Genomic DNA, 24,632 nt, shown 5'->3' with positions numbered 1-24,632 from the left:
TTATTGGCATGGGAAATATATGTTAACATTGCCCATGCATGTGAAATAGATCATAAACAAAAGTGAAATAAACAATACAAATTAACAGTAAACATTACACCCACAAAAGATCCAAAAGAATAAAGACATTTCAAATGTCATATTATGTCTATATAGGCGTAGTGTTGTAACGCAAATAGTTCAGGGCTACAGACGCTACGCGCTGGCAGAGTTTGCTGTTTTGATTGACAAGGCAGATCATCCAATTACATCGTCCAGAATGATTATTTGAGACTCGCTCCCCAATCGGCGCTGGCATGAGGCGGTCCTTAGGCAAATGTGTTGACGAAGAGGACGCATGCATTCATTCATTTTCACTGAACGGAACGTAGAGAGCGAACGACGGAGTGAGGCAACGGGGAAACTTGCTGATTTGGAGTAGACTTCACTTGTTTCAGAGCTTTTGAGAAATAATTGTAAGAGCACCGTAAAATAATTGATTTGTCTGTAAAGGTTCTGAAGAATCGAGTCTTCTACATCATTTCAAGGTAAGAAAAGAGATAAACTGTCATTTTTTTACCAATAGTGTCTAGACAACTAAATAGTAATTTCTTGCGCAACGATGGTTAATAAATGTGTAATGGCATAATAGTCAAACCATGTTATAGGCGGAGTATTATACCCAAGTCAAAGGAAGGACATAGTGACACGCGCGCGCGCGCGCACACACACACACACAATAACAAGGGCATCGGCAGCATGAGCGTTTGAAGCTTTCTTTGCGCGCATAACATCTATCTGTGTATCTCTCTCTCTCACACACACACTCATTCTCTCTCTCTCGGGCTCAATTCAATTCAACAAATGCTTTATTGCCACCGTTGTCAAAGCAATTTATAGGACGTATCACATACATTAACTATATTTATTTATTTGAAATGTATCAGGATGAAATCTCTTAAAATGCACCCTCTCGTTTTCAAGAATGTAAAAAAAAAACTATGTTTTTGAGCAACAAAATGTGTAGATTTCAACAAAAAAATTATCATACATGTAAAATAATTCACTCAAAAGAAAATCAACAATTGCGAAATTAAATCTACAAGGTCTCACGTATGTGACATGGTGGGATCTACTTTCTTATATTATGATAGGCCAGGACATAATCTACAGATAGATCGACCGTCTATGTTATCCCCTAACAAAATGCAGATTTTCTTTTCAACAGCTCTCTCTCTCTCTCTCTCTCTTTCAATTCAACTCTCTCTCTCCCTCTCTTTCAATTCAACTCTCTCTCTCCCTCTCTTTCAATTCAACTCTCTCTCTCTCCCTCTCTTTCAATTCAACTCTCTCTCTCCCTCTCTTTCAATTCAACTCTCTCTCTCCCTCTCTTTCAATTAAACTCTCTCTGTTTAACGGGAACGCGGTAACAGGTGCGTCTGATGGATTGCCATGGTGACAATACTTTTGCTCGCCCTTCAATGCGCACTGACGGGAACATGAGCAGACGTGTTGCCACTCGTGATGTATAAGATGTTGTTAGATGTATGTCAGTCTGCCTCAGAGTAAGGACATAGAACACGGACATGACAAACAGACTGCTGAAATCCTTTTGAAATTAACTAAGCACCATGAGACATGCTTCTGTGCTTTGATGTCCTTCATGCTTTAATGAACATTCCGAAAATAGCCATATTTATGCGTGTGTCCCAAAGGGAACCATGTTCCATATGTAGTGCATAACTTTTGACCAGAGCTCTATGTGCCCTAGTCAAAACTAGTGCACTATAAAGGGAATAGAGTGCCATTTGGGATGCAGCCTATAATGTCAATCTGGAACACTACAAGCTGGTAGTAGAGGTTGTAAGGGTAAATTAAGACAGAGAGAGACATCATCCTACTTGGTAGATGGAGAGAGACATTATCCTACTTGGTAGATAGAGAGAGACATCATTCTACTCGGTAGATAGTGAGAGACATAATCCTACTTGGTAGATAGTGAGAGACAATATCCTACTTGGTAGATAGTGAGAGACATTATTCTACTTGGTAGATAGTGAGAGACAGCATCCTACTTGGTAGATAGAGAGAGACATAATCCTACTTTGTAGACAGAGAATGACAACATCCTATTTGGTAGATGGAGATATACATTATTCTACTTGGTAGATAGAAAGATACAGTATGATACTTGGTAGATAGATATAGACAATATTCTACTTGATAGATAGAGATATACAGTATATTACTTGGTAGATAGAGAGCGACACTATTCTACTTGGTAGAAAGAGAGATACATTATCCTGCTTGGTAGATAGAAGATACAGAATCCTACTTGGTAGATAGAGACATACAATATTCTACTCTATCTCTCTTTGTGCATGCAGGTGTGCATGTCCAAGCCCTCATCACCACTTAACCTCCACTAGTGAGTCATGCCATTTTGTGGCACTATTTGAAAAAGGTGCACTTGAACATCGTGAAGCAGAGAATAGGTGCCACCAGCACCATTCAACCAGAGTAGAGGTGATGCCAGCACCATTCAATCAGAGTAGAGGTGATACCAGCACCATTCAACCAGAGTAGAGGTGATGCCAGCACCATTCAATCAGAGTAGAGGTGATACCAGCACCATTCAACCAGAGTAGAGGTGATACCAGCACCATTCAACCAGAGTAGAGGTGATACCAGCACCATTCAACCAGAGTAGAGGTGATACCAGCACCATTCAACCAGAGTAGAGGTGATACCAGCACCATTCAACCAGAGTAGAGGTGATGCCAGCACCATTCAACCAGAGTAGAGGTGCTACCAGCACCATTCAATCAGAGTAGAGGTGATACCAGCACCAATCAACCAGAGTAGAGGTGATACCAGCACCATTCAACCAGAGTAGAGGTGATGCCAGCACCATTCAACCAGAGTAGAGGTGATACCAGCACCATTCAACCAGAGTAGAGGTGATGCCAGCACCATTCAACCAGAGTAGAGGTGCTACCAGCACCATTCAATCAGAGTAGAGGTGATACCAGCACCAATCAACCAGAGTAGAGGTGATACCAGCACCATTCAACCAGAGTAGAGGTGATACCAGCACCATTCAACCAGAGTAGAGGTGATGCCAGCACCATTCAACCAGAGTAGAGGTGATACCAGCACCATTCAACCAGAGTAGAGGTGATGCCAGCACCATTCAACCAGAGTAGAGGTGCTACCAGCACCATTCAATCAGAGTAGAGGTGATACCAGCACCAATCAACCAGAGTAGAGGTGATGCCAGCACCATTCAACCAGAGTAGAGGTGCTACCAGCACCATTCAATCAGAGTAGAGGTGATACCAGCACCAGTCAACCAGAGTAGAGGTGATACCAGCACCAATCAACCAGAGTAGAGGTGATACCAGCACCTTTCAACCAGAGTAGAGGTGATACCAGCACCATTCAACCAACTGAGAAAGTCAACCACTCAAATGTAAATGTTCTTTGACTGATGCAACTGAACCAATCATAAGTCCAGTAGTCTGGTGACTTCACAGTACAGTAGACCTATGAGATCGATAGGTCGACTGCTATGGATCAGACAGTGACCGTGTCGACGTCATTGACCGCTCTCATGTCACAGGCCAAAGCGTATCATGGTCACGTTTATGTCGGAGAAATTGGCTGTGTGTGTTGGCATATTTCATTCACCGTATTGATAGTGCACTATTGTAGACACACGTATAGGAATGTACACAATACTTGCTACCGGTCACTGGTTGAGTTTACATTGCAGTCTCGTGCCGGTTCTCCTTGATTGATATGCACTATATACACACTATATATACACTACACTATACTATATGCACTATATATATACACTATATATATGCTATATATACACACTATATATAGACTATATACACACTATATATAGACTATATCTACACACTATGCACACACAATATACACACTATATATACACAATATACACCCTATCCACACACTATATACACACAATATACACACTATATACACACTATATATATATATATATATATATATATACTATATTTACACACACTATATATACACTATATATACACTATAAATGCAAACTATATGTGCACACTATATATACACACTATATATATATATATATATATATATATTCACTATATATACACCCTATATATGCCCAATAAATATACACACTATATATACACTATGTACACTATATATACACACTATATATACACTACACATTCACACTATATATACACTATATATGCACACTATATATATATATATATATATACACACTATATATATATATATATATATATATATATATACTATATTTACACACACTATATATACACTATATATACACACTATATATTCACTATATATATATATATATATATATACACTATATATACACACTATATATACACACTATATATATATATATATATATATATATATATATATATATATATACTGTATATACAGTCGTGGCCAAAAGTTTTGAGAATGACACAAATATTATTTTCCATAAAGTTTGCTGCTTCAGTGTCTAGATATTTTTGTCAGATGTTACTATGGAATACTGAAGTATAATTACAAGCATTTCATAAGTGTCAAAGGCTGTTATGGACAATTACATGAAGCTGATGCAAAGAGTCCATATTTGCAGTGTTGACCCTTCTTTTTCAAGACCTCTGCAATCCGCCCTGGCATGCTGTCAATTAACTTCTGGGCCACATCCTGACTGATGGCAGCCCATTCTTGCATAATCAATGCTTGGAGTTTGTCAGAATTTGTGGGTTTTTGTTTGTTCACCCGCCTCTTGAGGATTGACCACAAGTTCTCAATGGGATTAAGGTCTGGAGAGTTTCCTGGCCACGGACCCAAAATATTGGTGTTTTGTTCCCCGAGCCACTTAGTTATCACTTTGCCTTATGGCAAGGTGCTCCATCATGCTGGAAACAGCATTGTTCGTCACCAAACTGTTCCTGGATGGTTGGGAGAAGTTGCTCTCGGGGGATGTGTTGGTACCATTCTTTATTCATTGCTGTGTTCTTAGGCAAAATTGTGAGTGAGCCCACTCCCTTGGCTGAGAAGCAACCCCACACATGAATGGTCTCAGGATGCTTTACTGTTGGCATGACACAGGACTGATGGTAGCGCTCACCTTGTCTTCTCTGGACAAGCTTTTTACCAGATGCCCCAAACAATCGGAAAGGGATTTCATCAGAGAAAATGACTACCCCAGTCCTCAGCAGTCCAATCCCTGTACCTTTTACAGAATATCAGTCTGTCCCTGATGCTTTTCCTGGAGAGAAGTGGCTTCTTTGCTGCCCTTCTTGACACCAGGCCAGCCTCCAAAAGTCTTTGCCTCACTGCATGCAGATGCACTTACACCTGCCTGCTGCCATTCCTGAGCAAGCTCTGTACTGGTGGTGCCCCGATCCCACAGCTGAATCAACTTTAGGAGACGGTCCTGGCGCTTGCTGGACTTTCTTGGGCGCCCTGAAGCCTTCTTCACGACAAATCAAACGCTATCCTTGAAGTTCTTGATGATTCGATAAATGGTTGATTTTGGTGCAATCTTCTGGGTGTCTGTCTGTCTGTCTGTCTGTCTGTCTGTCTGTCTGTCTGTCTGTCTGTCTGTCTGTCTGTCTGTCTGTCTGTCTGTCTGTCTGTCTGTCTGTCTGTCTGTCTGTCTGTCTGTCTGTCTGTCTGTCTGTCTGTCTGTCTGTCTGACCTTGTGCATGTGTGTGCATGTCTTTGTATATATCTGTGGGTGTGTGTGTGTGTTTAGTTGTCAGGTGTGTGATTAGTTGCCAGGTGTGTGATTAGTTGCCAGGTGTGTGTATAGTTGTCGGGTTTGTGTTTAGTTATCAGTTGTGTGTTTAGTTGTCAGGTGTGTGTTTTGTTGTCTGGTGTGTGATGCTGGCTGGTGTGTGTTTATTTGTCAGGTGTGTGATGCTGGCTGGTGTGTGTTTATTTGTCAGGTGTGTGATGCTGGCTGGTGTGTTTTTAGTTGTCAGGTGTGTGATGCTCGCAGGTGTGTGTTTAGTTGTCAGCTGTGTGTTTAGTTGTGAGGTGTGTGTTTAGTTGTAAGGTGTGTGTATAGTTGTCGGGTTTGTGTTTAGTTATCAGTTGTGTGTTTAGTTATCAGTTGTGTGTATAGTTGTCAGGTGTGTTTAGTTGTCTGGTGTGTTTAGTTGTCTGGTGTGTTTAGTTGTCTGGTGTGTTTAGTTGTCTGGTGTGTTTAGTTGCCAGGTGTGTTTAGTTGTCTGGTGTGTTTAGTTGTCTGGTGTGTTTAGTTGCCAGGTGTGTTTAGTTGTCTGGTGTGTTTAGTTGTCTGATGTGTGTTTAGTTTTCAGTTGTGTGTTTAGTTGTCTGTTGTTGGATGTTGTCTGGTGTGTATAGTTGTCTGGTGTGTATAGTTGTCTGGTGTGTATAGTTGTCTGGTGTGTATAGTTGTCTGGTGTGTATAGTTGTCAGGTGTGTTTAGTTGTCAGGTGTGTTTAGTTGCCAGGTGTGTTTAGTTGTCTGGTGTGTATAGTTGTCAGGTGTGTTTAGTTGTCAGGTGTGTGTTTAGTTGTCAGGTGTGTTTAGTTGCCAGGTGTGTGTTTAGTTGTCAGGTGTGTATAGTTGTCAGGTGTGTTTAGTTGTCAGTGGTGTGTTTAGTTGTCAGGTGTGTGATGCTGGCTGGTGTGTGTATAGTTCTCAGGTGTGTTTAGTTGTCAGGTGTGTTTAGTTGTCAGGTGTGTTTAGTTGTCAGGTATGTTTAGTTGCCTGGTGTGTGTTTAGTTGTCAGGTGTGTGATGCTGGCTGGTGTGTGTTTAGTTGTCAGGTGTGTGCTGCTGGCTGGTGTGTGTTTAGTTGTCAGGTGTGTGCTGCTGGCTGGTGTGTGTTTAGTTGTCAGGTGTGTGTTGCTGGCTGGTGTGTGTTTAGTTGTCAGGTGTGTGATGCTGGCTGGTGTGTGTTTAGTTGTCAGGTGTGTGATGCTGGCTGGTGTGTGTTTAGTTGTCAGGTGTGTGATGCTGGCTGGTGTGTGTTTAGTTGTCAGGTGTGTGGTGCTGGCTGGTGTGTGTATAGTTGTCAGGTGTGTGATGCTGGCTAGTGTGTGTTTAGTTGCCTGGTGTGTGTTTAGTTGTCAGGTGTGTGATGCTGGCTGGTGTGTGTTTAGTTGTCAGGTGTGTGGTGCTGGCTGGTGTGTGTTTAGTTGTCAGGTGTGTGATGCTGGCTGGTGTGTGTTTAGTTGTCAGGTGTGTGATGCTGGCTGGTGCTGGCTGGTGTGTGTTTAGTTGTCAGGTAGTGATGCTGGCTGGTGTGTGTTTATTTGTCATGTGTGAGATGCTGGCTGGTGTGTGTTTAGTTGTCAGAAGGGGTGTCCTAAATGGGACCCTCTTCCCTATATACTGCACTACTACACATAGGGCTCTGGTCATAAGTAGTGCTCTATATAGGGAATAGGGCTCTGGTCATAAGTAGTGCTCTATATAGGGAATAGGGCTCTGGTCATAAGTAGTGCACTATATAGGGAATAGGGCTCTGGTCATAAATAGTGCTCTATATAGGGAATAGGGATCCATTTGGGACATAAACAAAACAAGTCATAATTAAATCATAAATAATATGAAACAATTGTATGGACAGATAAAATGTTGGGAGATGTTATCCATGCTTAGCTACCATAGAGAGACCTGGGAGACATATCTCAGACAGAGAGACACACCCTCCCCGCGCTGTCCATCCCCTGTGTAAGTCTCCAGGCTCTACATGTAGGGTGATCTTAAATTAGATTGTTTGAACCATCGCTGAGGTGGGCTCTGTTTCTATAGTGATGCATCCTTCCTCCTCTCTGTATGTCTCTCTCTCTCTCTCTCTCTCTCTCTCTCTCTCTCTGTTGTTAGAACAGGTCTCTCTTTCTCTCTCTCTCTCTCTCTCGTTAGAACAGGTCTCTCTCTCTGTTGTTAGATCAGGTCTCTCTCTCTCTGTTGTTAGAACAGGTCTCTCTCTCTCTGTTGTTAGAACATGTCTCTCTCTCTCTGTTGTTAGAACAGGTCTCTCTCTCTCTCTTGTTAGAACAGGTCTCTCTCTCTGTTGTTAGAACAGGTCTCTCTCTCTGTTGTTAGAACAGGTCTCTCTCTCTCTCTTGTTAGAACAGGTCTCTCTCTCTGTTGTTAGAACAGGTCTCTCTCTCTGTTGTTAGAACAGGTCTCTCTCTCTGTTGTTAGAACAGGTCTCTCTCTCTGTTGTTAGAACAGGTCTCTCTCTCTCTGTTGTTAGAACAGGTCTCTCTCTCTGTTGTTAGAACAGGTCTCTCTCTCTCTCTGTTGTTAGAACAGGTCTCTCTCTCTTGTTAGAACAGGTCTCTCTCTCTCTGTTGTTAGAACAGGTCTCTCTCTCTGTTGTTAGAACAGGTCTCTCTCTCTGTTGTTAGAACTGGTCTCTCTCTCTGTTGTTAGAACAGGTCTCTCTCTCTGTTGTTAGAACAGGTCTCTCTCTCTCTGTTGTTAGAACAGGTCTCTCTCTCTGTTGTTAGAACAGGTCTCTCTCTCTGTTGTTAGAACAGGTCTCTCTCTCTCTCTCTGTTGTTAGAACAGGTCTCTCTCTCTCTCTCTGTTGTTAGAACAGGTCTCTCTCTCTCTCTCTCTGTTGTTAGAACAGGTCTCGCTCTCTCTCTTGTTAGAACAGGTCTCTCTCTGTTGTTAGAACAGGTCTCTCTCTCTCTGTTGTTAGAACAGGTCTCTCTCTCTCTGTTGTTAGAACAGGTCTCTCTCTCTCTTGTTAGAACAGGTCTCTCTCTCTGTTGTTAGAACAGGTCTCTCTCTCTCTCTGTTGTTAGAACAGGTCTCTCTCTCTGTTGTTAGAACAGGTCTCTCTCTCTCTCTCTCTGTTGTTAGAACAGGTCTCTCTCTCTGTTCTTAGAACAGGTTTCTCTCTCTCTCTCTTGTTAGAACAGGTCTCTCTCTCTGTTGTTAGAACAGGTCTCTCTCTCTATGTTGTTAGAACAGGTCTCTCTCTCTCTTGTTAGAACAGGTCTCTCTCTCTGTTGTTAGAACAGGTCTCTCTCTCTCTTGTTAGAACAGGTCTCTCTCTCTGTTGTTAGAACAGGTCTCTCTCTCTCTCTGTTGTTAGAACAGGTCTCTCTCTCTGTTGTTAGAACAGGTCTCTCTCTCTCTCTCTCTGTTGTTAGAACAGGTCTCTCTCTCTGTTCTTAGAACAGGTCTCTCTCTCTCTCTCTTGTTAGAACAGGTCTCTCTCTCTGTTGTTAGAACAGGTCTCTCTCTCTATGTTGTTAGAACAGGTCTCTCTCTCTCTTGTTAGAACAGGTCTCTCTCTCTGTTGTTAGAACAGGTCTCTCTCTCTCTCTGTTGTTAGAACAGGTCTCTCTCTCTGTTGTTAGAACAGGTCTCTCTCTCTCTCTCTCTCTGTTGTTAGAACAGGTCTCTCTCTCTGTTCTTAGAACAGGTCTCTCTCTCTCTCTCTTGTTAGAACAGGTCTCTCTCTCTGTTGTTAGAACAGGTCTCTCTCTCTATGTTGTTAGAACAGGTCTCTCTCTCTCTTGTTAGAACAGGTCTCTCTCTCTTGTTAGAACAGGTCTCTCTCTCTTGTTAGAACAGGTCTCTCTCTCTTGTTAGAACAGGTCTCTCTCTCTTGTTAGAACAGGTCTCTCTCTCTGTTGTTAGAACAGGTCTCTCTCTCTGTTGTTAGAACTGGTCTCTCTCTATCTCTCTGTTCTTAGAACAGGTCTCTCTCTATCTCGCTGTTCTTAGAACAGGTCTCTCTCTATCTCTCTGTTCTTAGAACATGTCTCTCTCTCTCTGTTGTTAGAACAGAGGATCTGCAGAGAAGAATGGGAGAAATAGCAACGATTAAAACATTCCCTAACCAGAAACCGTGGATTGATGGCAGCATTCGCGTGAAACTGAAAGCGCGAACCACTGCTTTTAATCAGGGCAAGGTGTCTGGTAACATGACCGAATACAAACAGTGCAGCTATTCCCTCCGCAAGGCTATCAAACAAGCTAAGCGCCAGTACAGAGACAAAGTAGAATCTCAATTCAACGGCTCAGACACAAGAGGCATGTGGCAGGGTCTACAGTCAATCACGGACTACAGGAATAAATCCAGCCCAGTCGCGGACCAGGATGTCTTGCTCCCAGGCAGACTAAATAACTTTTTTGCCCGCTTTGAGGACAATACAGTGCCACTGACACGGCCTGCAACGAAAACATGCGGTCTCTCCTTCACTGCAGCCGAGGTGTGTAAGACATTTAAACGTGTTAACCCTCGCAAGGCTGCAGGCCCAGATGGCATCCCCAGCCGCGCCCTCAGAGCATGCGCAGACCAGCTGGCCGGTGTGTTTACGGACATATTCAATCAGTCCCTATACCAGTCTGCTGTTCCCACATGCTTCAAGAAGGCCACCATTGTTCCTGTTCCCAAGAAAGCTAAGGTAACTGAGCTAAACGACTACCGCCACATAGCACTCACTTCCGTCATCATGAAGTGCTTTGAGAGACTAGTCAAGGACCATATCACCTCCACCCTACCTGACACCCTAGACCCACTCCAATTTGCTTACCGCCCAAATAGGTCCACAGACGATGCAATCTCAACCACACTGCACACTGCCCTAACCCATCTGGACAAGAGGAATACCTATGTGAGAATGCTGTTCATCGACTACAGCTCGGCATTCAACACCATAGTACCCTCCAAGCTCGTCATCAAGCTCGAGACCCTGGGTCTCGACCCCGCCCTGTGCAACTGGGTACTGGACTTCCTGACGGGCCGCCCCCAGGTGGTGAGGGTAGGCAACAACATCTCCTCCCCGCTGATCCTCAACACTGGGGCCCCACAAGGGTGCGTTCTGAGCCCTCTCCTGTACTCCCTGTTCACCCACGACTGCGTGGCTACGCACGCCTCCAACTCAATCATCAAGTTTGCTGACGACACAACAGTGGTAGGCTTGATTACCAACAACGACGAGACGGCCTACAGGGAGGAGGTGAGGGCCCTCGGAGTGTGGTGTCAGGAAAATAACCTCACACTCAACGTCAACAAAACTAAGGAGATGATTGTGGACTTCAGGAAACAGCAGAGGGAACACCCCCCTATCCACATCGATGGAACAGTAGTGGAGAGGGTAGCAAGTTTTAAGTTCTTCGGCATACACATCACAGACAAACTGAATTGGTCCACTCACACAGACAGCATCATGAAGAAGGCGCAGCAGCGCCTCTTCAACCTCAGGAGGCTGAAGAAATTCGGCTTGTCACCAAAAGCACTCACAAACTTCTACAGATGCACAATCGAGAGCATCCTGGCGGGCTGTATCACCGCCTGGTACGGCAACTGCTCCGCCCTCAACCGTAAGGCTCTCCAGTGGGTAGTGAGGTCTGCACAACGCATCACTGGGGGCAAACTACCTGCCCTCCAGGACACCTACACCACCCGATGTTACAGGAAGGCCATAAAGATCATCAAGGACATCAACCACCCGAGCCACTGCCTGTTCACCCCGCTATCATCCAGAAGGCGAGGTCAGTACAGGTGCATCAAAGCTGGGACCGAGAGACTGAAAAACAGCTTCTATCTCAAGGCCATCAGACTGTTAAACAGCCACCACTAACATTGAGTGGCTGCTGCCAACACACTGTCAATGTCACTGACTCTACTCCAGCCACTTTAATAATGGGAATTGATGGGAAATTATGTAAATATATCACTAGCCACTTTAAACAATGCTACCTTATATAATGTTACTTACCCTACATTGTTCATCTCATATGCATACGTATATACTGTACTCTATATCATCGACTGCATCCTTATGTAATACATGTATCACTAGCCACTTTAACTATGCCACTTTGTTTACATACTCATCTCATATGTATATACTGTACTCGATACCATCTACTGTATCTTGCCTATGCTGCTCTGTACCATCACTCATTCATATATCCTTATGTACATATTCTTTATCCCCTTACACTGTGTATATGACAGTAGTTTTGGAATTGTTAGTTAGCTTACTTGTTGGTTATTACTGCATTGTCGGAACTAGAAGCACATGCATTTCGCTACACTCGCATTAACATCTGCTAACCATGTGTATGTGACAAATACAATGTGATTTGATTTGATTTGATTTGAAACTCCCCAAATACAGGTATGCCAAGCTTGTAGCGTCATACCCAAGAAGAATCGATGCTGTAATCGCTGCCAAAGGTGCTTCAGCAAAGTACTGAGTAAAGAGTCAGAATACTTACGTAAATGTTTTTTGCTTTGTCATTATAGGGAATTGTGTGTAGATTGATGAGAGAAAGAAAACTATTTAATCAGTTTTACAATAAGGCTGTAATGTAATAACATGTGTGAAAAGTCAAGGGGTCTGAATACTTTCCCATTGCACTGTATACATATATTATGGATAGCCAGGGGCTCCAACACTCAGACATCATTTACAAAACACGCATTTGTGTTTAGTGAGTCTGCCAGGTCAGAGGCAGTAGGGATGACCAGGGATGTTCTCTGTTTAGTGAGTCTGCCAGGTCAGAGGCAGTAGGGATGACCAGGGATGTTCTCTGTTTATTGAGTCCACCAAATCAGAGGCAGTATGATGACCAGGGATGTTCTCTGTTTAGTGAGTCCTCCAGATCAGAGGCAGTAGGGATGACCAGGGATGTTCTCTGTTTAGTGAGTCCTCCAGATCAGAGGCAGTAGGGATGACCAGGGATGTTCTCTGTTTAGTGAGTCCTCCAGATCAGAGGCAGTAGGGATGACCAGGGATGTTCTCTGTTTATTGAGTCCTCCAGATCAGAGGCAGTAGGGATGACCAGGGATGTTCTCTGTTTAGTGAGTCCTCCAGATCAGAGGCAGTAGGGATGACCAGGGATGTTCTCTGTTTAGTGAATCCTCCAGATCAGAGGCAGTAGGGATGACCAGGGATGTTCTCTGTTTAGTGAGTCCAACAGATCAGAGGCAGTAGGGATGACCAGGGATGTTCTCTGTTTAGTGAGTCCTCCAGATCAGAGGCAGTAGGGATGACCAGGGATGTTCTCTGTTTTGTGAGTCCACCAGATAAGAGGCAGTAGGGATGACCAGGGATGTTCTCTGTTTAGTGAGTCCACCAGATCAGAGGCAGTAGGGATGACCAGGGATGTTCTCTGTTTAGTGAGTCCTCCAGATCAGAGGCAGTAGGGATGACCAGGGATGTTCTCTGTTTAGTGAGTCCTCCAGATCAGAGGCAGTAGTGATGACCAGGGATGTTCTCTGTTTAGTGAGTCCTCCAGATCAGAGGCTATTAGGGATGACCAGGGATGTTCTCTGTTTAGTGAGTCCTCCAGATCAGAGGCAGTAGGGATGACCAGGGATGTTCTCTGTTTAGTGAGTCCTCCAGATCAGAGGCAGTAGGGATGACCAGGGATGTTCTCTGTTTTGTGAGTCCACCAGATAAGAGGCAGTAGGGATGACCAGGGATGTTCTCTGTTTAGTGAGTCCACCAGATCAGAGGCAGTAGGGATGACCAGGGATGTTCTCTGTTTAGTGAGTCCTCCAGATCAGAGGCAGTAGGGATGACCAGGGATGTTCTCTGTTTAGTGAGTCCTCCAGATCAGAGGCAGTAGTGATGACCAGGGATGTTCTCTGTTTAGTGAGTCCTCCAGATCAGAGGCTATTAGGGATGACCAGGGATGTTCTCTGTTTAGTGAGTCCTCCAGATCAGAGGCAGTAGGGATGACCAGGGATGTTCTCTGTTTAGTGAGTCCTCCAGATCAGAGGCAGAAGGGATGACCAGGGATGTTCTCTGTTTAGTGAGTCCACCAGATAAGAGGCAGTAGGGATGACCAGGGATGTTCTCTGTTTAGTGTGTCCACCAGATCAGAGGCAGAAGAGATGGCCAGGGATGTTCTCTGTTTAGTGAGTCCTCCAGATCAGAGGCAGTAGTGATGACCAGGGATGTTCTCTGTTTAGTGAGTCCACCAGATAAGAGGCAGTAGGGATGACCAGGGATGTTCTCTTGATAAGTGTGTGAATTAGACAATTTTCCTGTCCAGCTAAGAATTCCAAATGTAATGAGAACTTCCGGGTGTTGGGGAAAATGTATGGAGTAAACAGTACATGAGTTAATTTAAGAATGTAGTGGAGTACAATTTAAATATGTACGGTAATGATAACTCAAAAATAATTAAGTAGTGCTTTAAAGTATTTTTACTTAAAGATGCACTCTCAAGTGTTTGTATAATTTCAGACAGTAGTTTTGAAAGTGGTGCTCCTGAGCCAAAAGTGGTCCTCGTTTTTGGTGTACTATGTCATCAAATTGTGTACTACATCATTCATGTCATATGATATGTCACATCTTGCAACAAATAAAAATGGTACAAATCTAATTCGTACTATATGTTACAAAAAGGGGTTCAGCGTTTTAAGTACTGGTACCTAGTTTCCACCTCAATATACGGTACCTAGTTTCCACCTCAATATACGGTACCTAGTTTCCACCTCAATATACGGTACCTAGTTTACACCTCAATATACGGTACCTAGTTTACACCTCAATATACGGTACCTAGTTTACACCTCAATATACGGTACCTAGTTTACACCTCAATATACGGTACCTAGTTTACACCTCAATATACGGTACCTAGTTTACACCTCAATATACGGTACCTAGTTTACACCTCAATATACGGTACCTAGTTTACACAGCTGCCGATAGCATCCAAACACAACATATTTCAGCCTGCACAAACCCTGTGATATGTCTTAGCCAACTGAGAACCGATCTACTCATTGACACAACTCTGCTTAGATCGCAAGGTAGTAAATTCATTTTGGTTGTTTTGTTTACTAGTTTAGCGAGCCGGCTAACGCTGGTGCTGCTGCTGGTAACAACTGGGCTAGCCTAGCTAGATAGCTAGTTGGCTGTTAATATTAAGTATTCATACCTTCGTAATCGGTTAAATAGAATGACTCGTAGAATTGACAGCCCTTCTCCAATTTGCTTTTCAGCACTGACGTTGTGTGGACATCGCTTATGGGGAACTTTGGCATCTAGCTACACTACATGACCATAAGTATGTGGACAGCTGCTCGTTGAACATCTCATTCCAAAATCATGGGCATTAATATGGAGCTGGTCCCCCCTTTGCTGCTATAACAGCCTCCACTCTTCTGGGAAGGCTTTCCACTAGATGTTGGAACATTGCTGTGGGGACTTGCTTCCATTCAGCCACAAGAGCATTAGTTAGGTCAGGCACTAATGTTTGGGGGCTAATGTTGGGCAATTAGGCTTGGTTCGCAGTCGGCGTTCCAATTCATCCCAAAGGTGTTCGATAGGGTTGAGGTCAGGGCTTTGTGCAGGCCAGTCAAGTTATTTTACACCGATCTCGACAAACCGTGTCTGTATTTACCTTGCTTTGTGCCCGGGGGCATTGTCATACTGAAACAGGAAAGGGCCTTGCCCAAACTGTTGCCATAACGTTGGAAGCACAGAATCGTCTAGAATGTAATTGTATGCTGTAGTGTTAAGATTTCACTTCACTGGAACAAAGGGCCAAGCCCGAACCATGAAAAACAAACTTTACAGTCGGCACTATGCATTTGTGCAGTCTTCTCCTGGTGTGCGTCAAACCGAGATTCATCCATCGGACTGCCAGATAGAGAAGCATGATTTATCACTTCAGAGAACACGTTTCTACTGCTCCAGAGTTCAATGGCGGTGAGCTTTACACCACACCAGCCGACGCTTGTCATTGCGCATTTCGGAATTTGGGCATGTGTGCGGCTGCTCGGCCATGAAACCCATTTCATGAAGCTCCTGACGAACAGTTCTTGTACTGACATTGCTTCCAGAGGCAGTTTGAACTCGGTAGTCAATGTTGCTGTCGAGGACAGACGAAAATTTTTGCTCGCACCTTTGTTAGTCCTACCAACTAGGCTAGCTAGCTAGTTACCATAGCATGTTCTACCAACTAGGCTAGTTAACTAGTTACCATAGCATGTTCTATAGATTTTCCATGCAATCTTTTGAGTTTTGTTTGTATTAGCTAGCAAGCTAGTTAGTTAGTTTTCTCACCTTGACTAGCTAGCTAGCTAAGTTACCTAAACTAAAGCTGGCAAATAGCTATGCTATGGTTTCTACTCATTAACTAACTAGCTAGCTTCCTGGGAACACCTTTGTGTGAAGCTAGCCACAATAACAATTAGCCACAACAGTGTAATTTACAGTTCACCTTCATAATAAAAGTCCCTCATTGCAGGTGATGCAAATGGAGCACCCATCATGTTAACGTTAGCTAGCTACATGTGTCAACAGAAACTATGAGGAACATCAGTTCCTTTTCAATCGAGCTAAACACTAACTAACTTATTATTGTTAGGCCCAGATATTAGGCCCAGATATTAGGCCCAGATATTAGGCCCAGATATTAGGCGCAGATATTTCCATTGAAGTGTAAATGAGAAGCAGCTGGTTGGAGTTTCCGCCAAATATGGTGGGGAGAGGAAGGTCAGTGTATATGGTAGGGAGAGGAAGGTCAGTGTATATGGTAGGGAGAGGAAGGTCAGTGTATATGGTAGGGAGAGGAAGGTCAGTGTATATGGTGGGGAGAGGAAGGTCAGTGTATATGGTAGGGAGAGGAAGGTCAGTGTATATGGTAGGGAGAGGAAGGTCAGTGTATATGGTAGGGAGAGGATGGTCAGTGTATATGGTGGGGAGAGGGAGGTCAGTGTATATGGTGGGGAGAAGAAGGTCAGTGTATATGGTAGGGAGAGGAAGGTCAGTGTATATGGTGAGGAGAGGAAGGTCAGTGTATATGGTGGGGAGAGGAAGGTCAGTGTATATGGTAGGGAGAGGAAGGTCAGTGTATATGGTAGGGAGAGGATGGTCAGTGTATATGGTAGGGAGAGGAAGGTCAGTGTATATGGTGAGGAGAGGAAGGTCAGTGTATATGGTAGGGAGAGGAAGGTCAGTGTATATGGTGAGGAGAGGAAGGTCAGTGTATAGGGTAGGGAGAGGAAGGTCAGTGTATATGGTCAGTGTATATGGTAGGGAGAGGAAGGTCAGTGTATATGGTGAGGAGAGGAAGGTCAGTGTATATGGTGGGGAGAGGAAGGTCAGTGTATATGGTGGGGAGAGGAAGGTCAGTGTATATGATGAGGAGAGGAAGGTCAGTGTATATGGTGGGGAGAGGAAGGTCAGTGTATATGGTAGGGAGAGGAAGGTCAGTGTATATGGTAGGGAGAGGAAGGTCAGTGTATATGGTAGGGAGAGGAAGGTCAGTGTATATGGTAGGGAAAGGAAGGTCAGTGTATATGGTGAGGAGAGGAAGGTCAGTGTATATGGTAGGGAGAGGAAGGTCAGTGTATATGGTAGGGAGAGGAAGGTCAGTGTATATGGTAGGGAGAGGAAGGTCAGTGTATATGGTAGGGAGAGGAAGGTCAGTGTATATGGTAGGGAGAGGAAGGTCAGTGTATATGGTAGGGAGATGATGGTCAGTGTATATGGTAGGGAGAGGAAGGTAAGTGTATATGGTAGGGAGAGGAAGGTCAGTGTATATGGTGAGGAGAGGAAGGTCAGTGTATATGGTAGGGAGAGGAAGGTCAGTGTATATGGTAGGGAGAGGAAGGTCAGTGTATATGGTGAGGAGAAGAAGGTCAGTGTATATGGTAGGGAGAGGAAGGTCAGTGTATATGGTGAGGAGAGGAAGGTCAGTGTATATGGTGGGGAGAGGAAGGTCAGTGTATATGGTAGGGAGAGGAAGGTCAGTGTATATGGTAGGGAGAGGAAGGTCAGTGTATATGGTGAGGAGAGGAAGGTCAGTGTATATGGTGGGGAGAGGAAGGTCAGTGTATATGGTAGGGAGAGGAAGGTCAGTGTATATGGTAGGGAGAGGATGGTCAGTGTATATGGTAGGGAGAGGATGGTCAGTGTATATGGTGAGGAGAGGAAGGTCAGTGTATATGGTAGGGAGAGGAAGGTCAGTGTATATGGTAGGGAGAGGAAGGTTAGTGTATATGGTAGGTATATGTATATGGTATAAATATACAAATACATGCTAGAACCTGCCAATAGGATCCTGCTAGCTCGTGCTTGGCTCTGCCCACTTGACTCGCTAGCTTCCCATTGGAAATAACAAGGGCTGGTCTATATAGGGTTAGGTATAAAAATCTTTGGTGTTAGCATGCACTTTAATAGCTAGCTGGATAACACAAGAACTAACTAGGTAGCTAGCTAGACCTAGCAAGCTATAGGCCGAACCTATATGAAGCAACATGATGATGACAACCAGTATAGGGTTACTTAATGTCTAAATTGTCATACATTCTTTTCTACCACAAGGTTTCAGACTCCAACATGGAAGAAAGAAACATGTGAAGACAGAGAAACTATAGAACTGTAGAACTGTAGAACTGTAGAACTATAGAACTATAGAACTGTACAACTATAGAACTGTAGAACTGTAGAACTATAGAACTGTAGAACTATAGAACTATAGAACTGTAGAACTGTAGAACTATAGAACTGTAGAACTGTAGAACTATAGAACTATAGAACTGTACAACTATAGAACTGTACAACTGTACAACTATAGAACTGTAGAACTATAGAACTGTAGAACTGTAGAACTATAGAACTGTAGAACTGTAGAACTATAGAACTGTAGAACTGTAGAACTGTAGAACTATAGAACTGTAGAACTATAGAACTATAGAACTGTAGAACTGTAGAACTGTAGAACTGTAGAAATGTAGAACTATAGAACTGTAGAACTGTAGAACTGTAGAACTATAGAACTGTAGAACTATAGAACTGTAGAACTGTAGAACTATAGAACTATAGAACTGTAGAACTGTACAACTATAGAACTATAGAACTGTAGAACTGTAGAACTATAGAACTGTAGAACTGTAGAACTGTACAACTATAGAACTATAGAACTGTAGAACTGTACAACTATAGAACTATAGAACTGTAGAACTATAGAACTGTAGAACTGTACAACTATAGAACTATAGAACTGTAGAACTGTAGAACTGTAGAACTATAGAACTATAGAACTGTAGAACTGTACAACTATAGAACTATAGAACTGTAGAACTATAGAACTGTAGAACTGTAGAACTGTAGACAGAGACAGAGACAGAGTTTTTGATTTCTATTGTTACTTGAAATAGACAATACCGTTTTTCTAAATTAGCTACCTAGGCTACTCACTAGTCTCTACTATCTAGGCTACTCACTAGTCTCTACTATCTAAGCTACTCACTAGTCTCTACTATCTAGGCTACTCACTAGTCTCTACTATCTAAGCTACTCACTAGTCTCTACTATCTAGGCTACTCACTAGTCTCTACTATCTAGGCTACTCACTAGTCTCTACTATCTAGGCTACTCACTAGTCTCTACTATCTAGGCTACTCACTAGTCTCTACTATCTAGGCTACTCACTAGTCTCTACTATCTAAGCTACTCACTAGTCTCTACTATCTAGGCTACTCACTAGTCTCTACAATCTAGGCTACTCACTAGTCTCTACTATCTAGGCTACTCACTCGTCTCTACTATCTAGGCTACTCACTAGTCTCTACTATCTAGGCTACTCACTAGTCTATACTATCTAGGCTACTCACTAGTCTCTACTATCTAGGCTACTCACTAGTCTCTACTATCTAGGCTACTCACTAGTCTATACTATCTAGGCTACTCACTAGTCTCTACTCTCTAGGCTACTCACTAGTCTCTACTATCTAGGCTACTCACCATACTATAGACTACAGATTTGAGTCACCAGGAGAATACTTATTTTATTTTATATCTATATTAAATCTAATCTAATTATCAATCTAACAATAAAAAAAATCCTAATGATTTTAGTAATAATACATTTTTAGGTATTTTTACATGTTGCAAATAAAGTTGACTAAAGTCAAAGCTCATCTATTGTTTGTAGGTATTGTCACTTGTTAATGAGCAATAGGTCTAAGTAGTTAAATAGAAGTTGCTATATCCTGTGTAACAGCTAGTAATAACATTTTATTTCTGCAGATATTACATGTCCTCTGTGGTGTACTCCTTCGTTCATTTATCACTTGCTAGCCACATTTCACTGTCAATATAGGACACAACTCAAAACTGCTTAGAAAACAAACAAATTATTCTTCTTCTCTGGTATTATGGCGGTTCAGCAAAACAAACGTTAAAGATGCGTGCCTCCACCTACTGTACGGGTAACTACATTGTATTTAGGGAAACATAAACACTTGTGTGTTTGTTTATTACTTGCATGGTCCTTTTAGAAGCTGTGCTATGCTTTGAAATAGTGTATTTCTCGTATTAGATCCGTTTTCGTAAAGCTCAACCAAGTTAACTCAGACGGATCGCTTTATTTTTTGGGGTGGGGCAAGTGCTAGCAACAACGTCAACCGGAGATATATTTTGAACAGTGCACATTCATGGTTAAGTAATTAGAGTCTATTGGGCATAATCTCTCAGACACCCAGCGCATCCACGAGGGACCCCAACCTTTGTCACAGTTGTTAAATGAATCGGATGCAGCTGAGAAGAAGCGAAAACAATAAGCTGGTGAATTTAGTGGAAACCTGCCCATTTGTATTTATGCATGATAACAAGCATTCGTTGTTAAACTTCTGTAATTACAGACCGTATTTACTACCAATTACATTGGTATTATTGCACTGTGAATGGTTACAGTTTAACTCCAATACTGGTTAAGTGTAATTGTTGAAGGAATTTAACAATTTCTATATCTGTTCATTAACCAATTCAATTTAAATCACTCTGTCTGTTTCTAAGAATTTGTAAGATCCTTATTTGCATAAAATAGACAGAGACCAGTCTACCAAGATTAGCCAATAGCATTTATTCTCGAGAGCGCTGCTCATAATACCATGTACATTAAGTTTATATACCTCACATTTCGACATAAATGTCTCTCCTCCTCTCAGATACAATGGCAGTATAGTTCACAAGTCTTCTCACATTGTCTGCCACCTGTTTAACAATCTACTACGAGCCCAAGGTCTCTCTCCTCCCTGGGTGGGGACAGGATGTCCTGTAAGGAACACAGTATTCCAGCCGGTCTGACGATAGCTCCTTTCGTTTCTAACAAGGAACAGAAAGTCCTTGTTCTAATTCTTGACTAAAACTACTATATTCAGTATTATGATTATAATAAGATTCATACATCCATACAGTAACATAGTAGTATTCTGTTTAGTTATAGTTCTGATTTAAATGTATACATAATTTAGTCATTATTCATAAAAATCGCATAACAGTAATGACTTACGCAATAAGGATCCTCTAAAAGGAAGTGTTAACATTGATTGTTTAAATCATTGCTTGATTCGTTGTGTCTCTTGTTTATTTCTCCAGAGAGGAGACTTTGTGATGGGGAAAGGAAACAGTAAGCTGGCACCAGAGGTTCTGGATGACCTCACCAAGAGTACTGAGTTCAACGAGGCTGAGCTCAAGCAGTGGTACAAAGGCTTCCTCAAAGACTGTCCCACTGGTATACTGAACCTAGAGGAGTTCCAACAGCTATATGTGAAGGTGAGGGAGGGACTTAAAGACTGTCCCACTGGTATACTGAACCTAGAGGAGTTCCAACAGCTATATGTCAAGGTGAGGGAGGGACTTAAAGACTGTCCCACTGGTATACTGAACCTAGAGGAGTTCCAACAGCTATATGTCAAGGTGAGGGAGGGACTTAAAGACTGTCCCACTGGTATACTGAACCTAGAGGAGTACCAACAGCTATATGTCAAGGTGAGGGAGGGACTTAAAGACTGTCCCACTGGTATACTGAACCTAGAGGAGTTCCAACAGCTATATGTCAAGGTGAGGGAGGGACTTAAAGACTGTCCCACTGGTATACTGAACCTAGAGGAGTTCCAACAGCTATATGTCAAGGTGAGGAAGAGAGGGAGGAGAGGAGAGGGAGGGATGAGGAAGGAAACAGATGGTGATTATTCGTAGGGAGATAGGGGACAAGTGGGTTGAAGAGGAAATAGCAGTGAATTGGTGGGGTGGTGGGGGGGGGGGGGGAACAAGAGAAACGATGGAGGACAGTGGTAGATGGCCTTCCTAAAGCGTTCCTGCTGTCATACTCAAAGCAAACTATCTAAAGGAAGAAAGTCATTTGGAGTGGAGGGATTTTTGGGGGTTGGTTTAGAATGTGCAACATCATCCATTCATATCTGCGTTCCAAATGGACCTCTATTACCTATGTAGGACAGTCTCTTCGCCCACGGCCCATAGAATGCCATTTGGGACTAAGGCTATTTGATTAGCCTTCCAGTGACCAACACTGTGTGACATGTATTTTTTTATTTTTCTCTCATGCAGTTCTTTCCGTACGGCGACGCGTCTAAGTTCGCCCAGCACGCCTTCCGGACCTTCGATAAGAACGGGGACGGGACCATCGACTTCCGGGAGTTTATCTGTGCCCTGTCAATCACCTCGAGGTACGATCCATAACACGGGTGGGCACACTCACTCAGTCACTCACACATTCACACACTCACTCACACACTACTCACTCAGTCACTCACACATTCACTCACTCACACACTCACTCACACACTCACTCACACACTCACTCACACACTCAGTCACACACTCACACACTCACACACACACTCACTCACACACTCACTCACACACTCACTCACACACTCACACACTCAGTCACGCACACACTCACTCACACACTCAGCAATCACACACTCACTCACACACTCGCTCACACACTCAGTCACTCACTCACACACTCAGTCACACACTCACAAACTCAGTCACACACTCAGTCACACACTCAGTCACACACTCAGTCACTCACTCACACACACACACACACTCACACACACACACACACACACACACACACACACACACACACACACACCTGTGTATTTCTATTTGCCAGTTCTTTCCATCACCTCTAGGGGGACCTTTGAGCAGAAACTCAACTGGGCCTTTAACATGTACGACTTAGACGGAGACGGCAAGATCACACGCATGGAGATGCTGGAGATCATAGAGGTCTGTGTGTTTCTGTGTGTCTTTGAGTGTGCTTGTCTCCATACTTGTGTGTATGCATGTGTGTGCATTTACTGTGTGTGTGTGTGTGTGTGTGTGTGTCTATGACAACTTACTTTGTGTGCATATTGGTCCAGCGAATGCCCCATTCCATCTTTACTGACCTCCTCTTTCTCTCTCTCTCTCTCTCTCTCTCTCTCTCTCTCTCTCTCTCTCTCTCTCTCTCTCTCTCTCTCTCTCTCTCTCTCTCTCTCTCTCAGGCAATCTACAAGATGGTTGGCACTGTGATAATGATGCGTATGAACGAGGATGGGCTGACTCCTCAGCAGCGAGTGGATAAGATCTTCTCCAAGATGGATAAAGATCACAATGATGAGATCACGCTGGAGGAGTTCAAAGAGGCAGCCAAGAGTGATCCCTCCATCGTCCTACTGCTACAGTGTGACATGCAGAAATAGAGGAGGGAGGTGGTGAGGGAGGGAGGTGAGGGAGGGAGGAGGAGGGAGGTAGGAGGTGAGGTGAGTGAGGGGGGGGGAGGGGAGGGAGGAGGTGAGGGGGGAGGGGGAAGTAGGGAGGGAGGAGGTGAGGGATGGAGGAGGTGAGGTGGTGAGGGAGGAGGAGAGGGAGGGAGGAGGTGAGGGAGGGAGGAGGTGAGGGAGGAGGGGAGGAGGGGAGGAGAGGGAGGGAGGGAGGGAGGGAGGGAGGAGGGAGATGGCAAGTTTGACCTCTCATTGTAATATTTTTGCCAATTGATATTGGGTGGGGGATCTCTATTTCTGCTGTAGGATCTGCAAACGTATGGATGGAGAGACTGGTAGGGTGAGGGAGTAGAGATGGAGGAGAGACTGGTAGGGTGAGGGAGTAGAGAGAAATGGAGAGACTGGTAGAGTGAGGGAGTAGAGATGGAGTTGAGCAGGGTAGGGAGGGACAGAGAGACTGGTAGAGTGAGGGAGTAGAGATAGAGGAGAGACTGGTAGGGTGAGGGAGTAAAGAGAAATGGAGAGACTGGTAGAGTGAGGGAGTAGAGATGGAGTTGAGCAGGGTAGGGCAGGACAGAGAGACTGGTAGGGTGAGGGAGTAGAGATGGAGGAGAGCAGGGTAGGGAGGGATGGAGAGACTGGTAGAGTGAGGGAGTAGGGAGGGATGGAGAGACTGGTAGGGTGAGGGAGTAGAGATGGAGGAGAGCAGGGTAGGGAGGGATGGAGAGACTGGTAGAGTGAGGGAGTATGGAGGGATGGAGAGACTGGTAGAGTGAGGGAGTATGGAGGGATGGAGAGACTGGTAGAGTGAGGGAGTAGGGAGGGATGGAGAGACTGGTAGAGTGAGGGAGTAGGGAGGGATGGAGAGACTGGTAGAGTGAGGGAGTAGGGAGAGATGGCGAGGGGTAGGTTGTGGGACCAGACATTGTGACATAATAAAGACACTCTTGGAGGGGAGATGAGAGTTTGAAAGAGAGAGACCGACTGAGAATTTGAAAGAGAGAGACGGAGATAAAGAGATAGAGGGGGGAGAATGAGAGAGAGAGGGGGGAGAGAGATAAATCAAATCAAATTGAATCAAACGGTATATGTCACAT

The 24,632-nt window shown here is 43.8% G+C and overlaps 1 protein-coding gene across 1 annotated transcript; it reads left to right on the top strand.

Annotated features, from left to right (window-relative positions):
- Window positions 1-368: 368 nt before the first annotated feature.
- Window positions 369-23,515, top strand: LOC112229187 (hippocalcin-like protein 4). Its single transcript, XM_042310188.1, has 5 exons — window positions 369-527; window positions 21,392-21,568; window positions 22,364-22,482; window positions 22,963-23,059; window positions 23,317-23,515. The coding sequence occupies exons 2-5, from the start codon at window positions 21,407-21,409 to the stop codon at window positions 23,512-23,514; spliced, it is 576 nt and encodes a 191-aa protein (XP_042166122.1). The 5' UTR covers window positions 369-527; window positions 21,392-21,406; the 3' UTR covers window position 23,515.
- Window positions 23,516-24,632: the final 1,117 nt, after the last annotated feature.

The sequence above is a fragment of the Oncorhynchus tshawytscha genome, linkage group LG31 (genome assembly GCF_018296145.1).
Source record: "Oncorhynchus tshawytscha isolate Ot180627B linkage group LG31, Otsh_v2.0, whole genome shotgun sequence".
Taxonomy (NCBI): Eukaryota; Metazoa; Chordata; class Actinopteri; order Salmoniformes; family Salmonidae; genus Oncorhynchus; species Oncorhynchus tshawytscha.
This window is presented reverse-complemented; position numbering and strand designations above follow the sequence as displayed.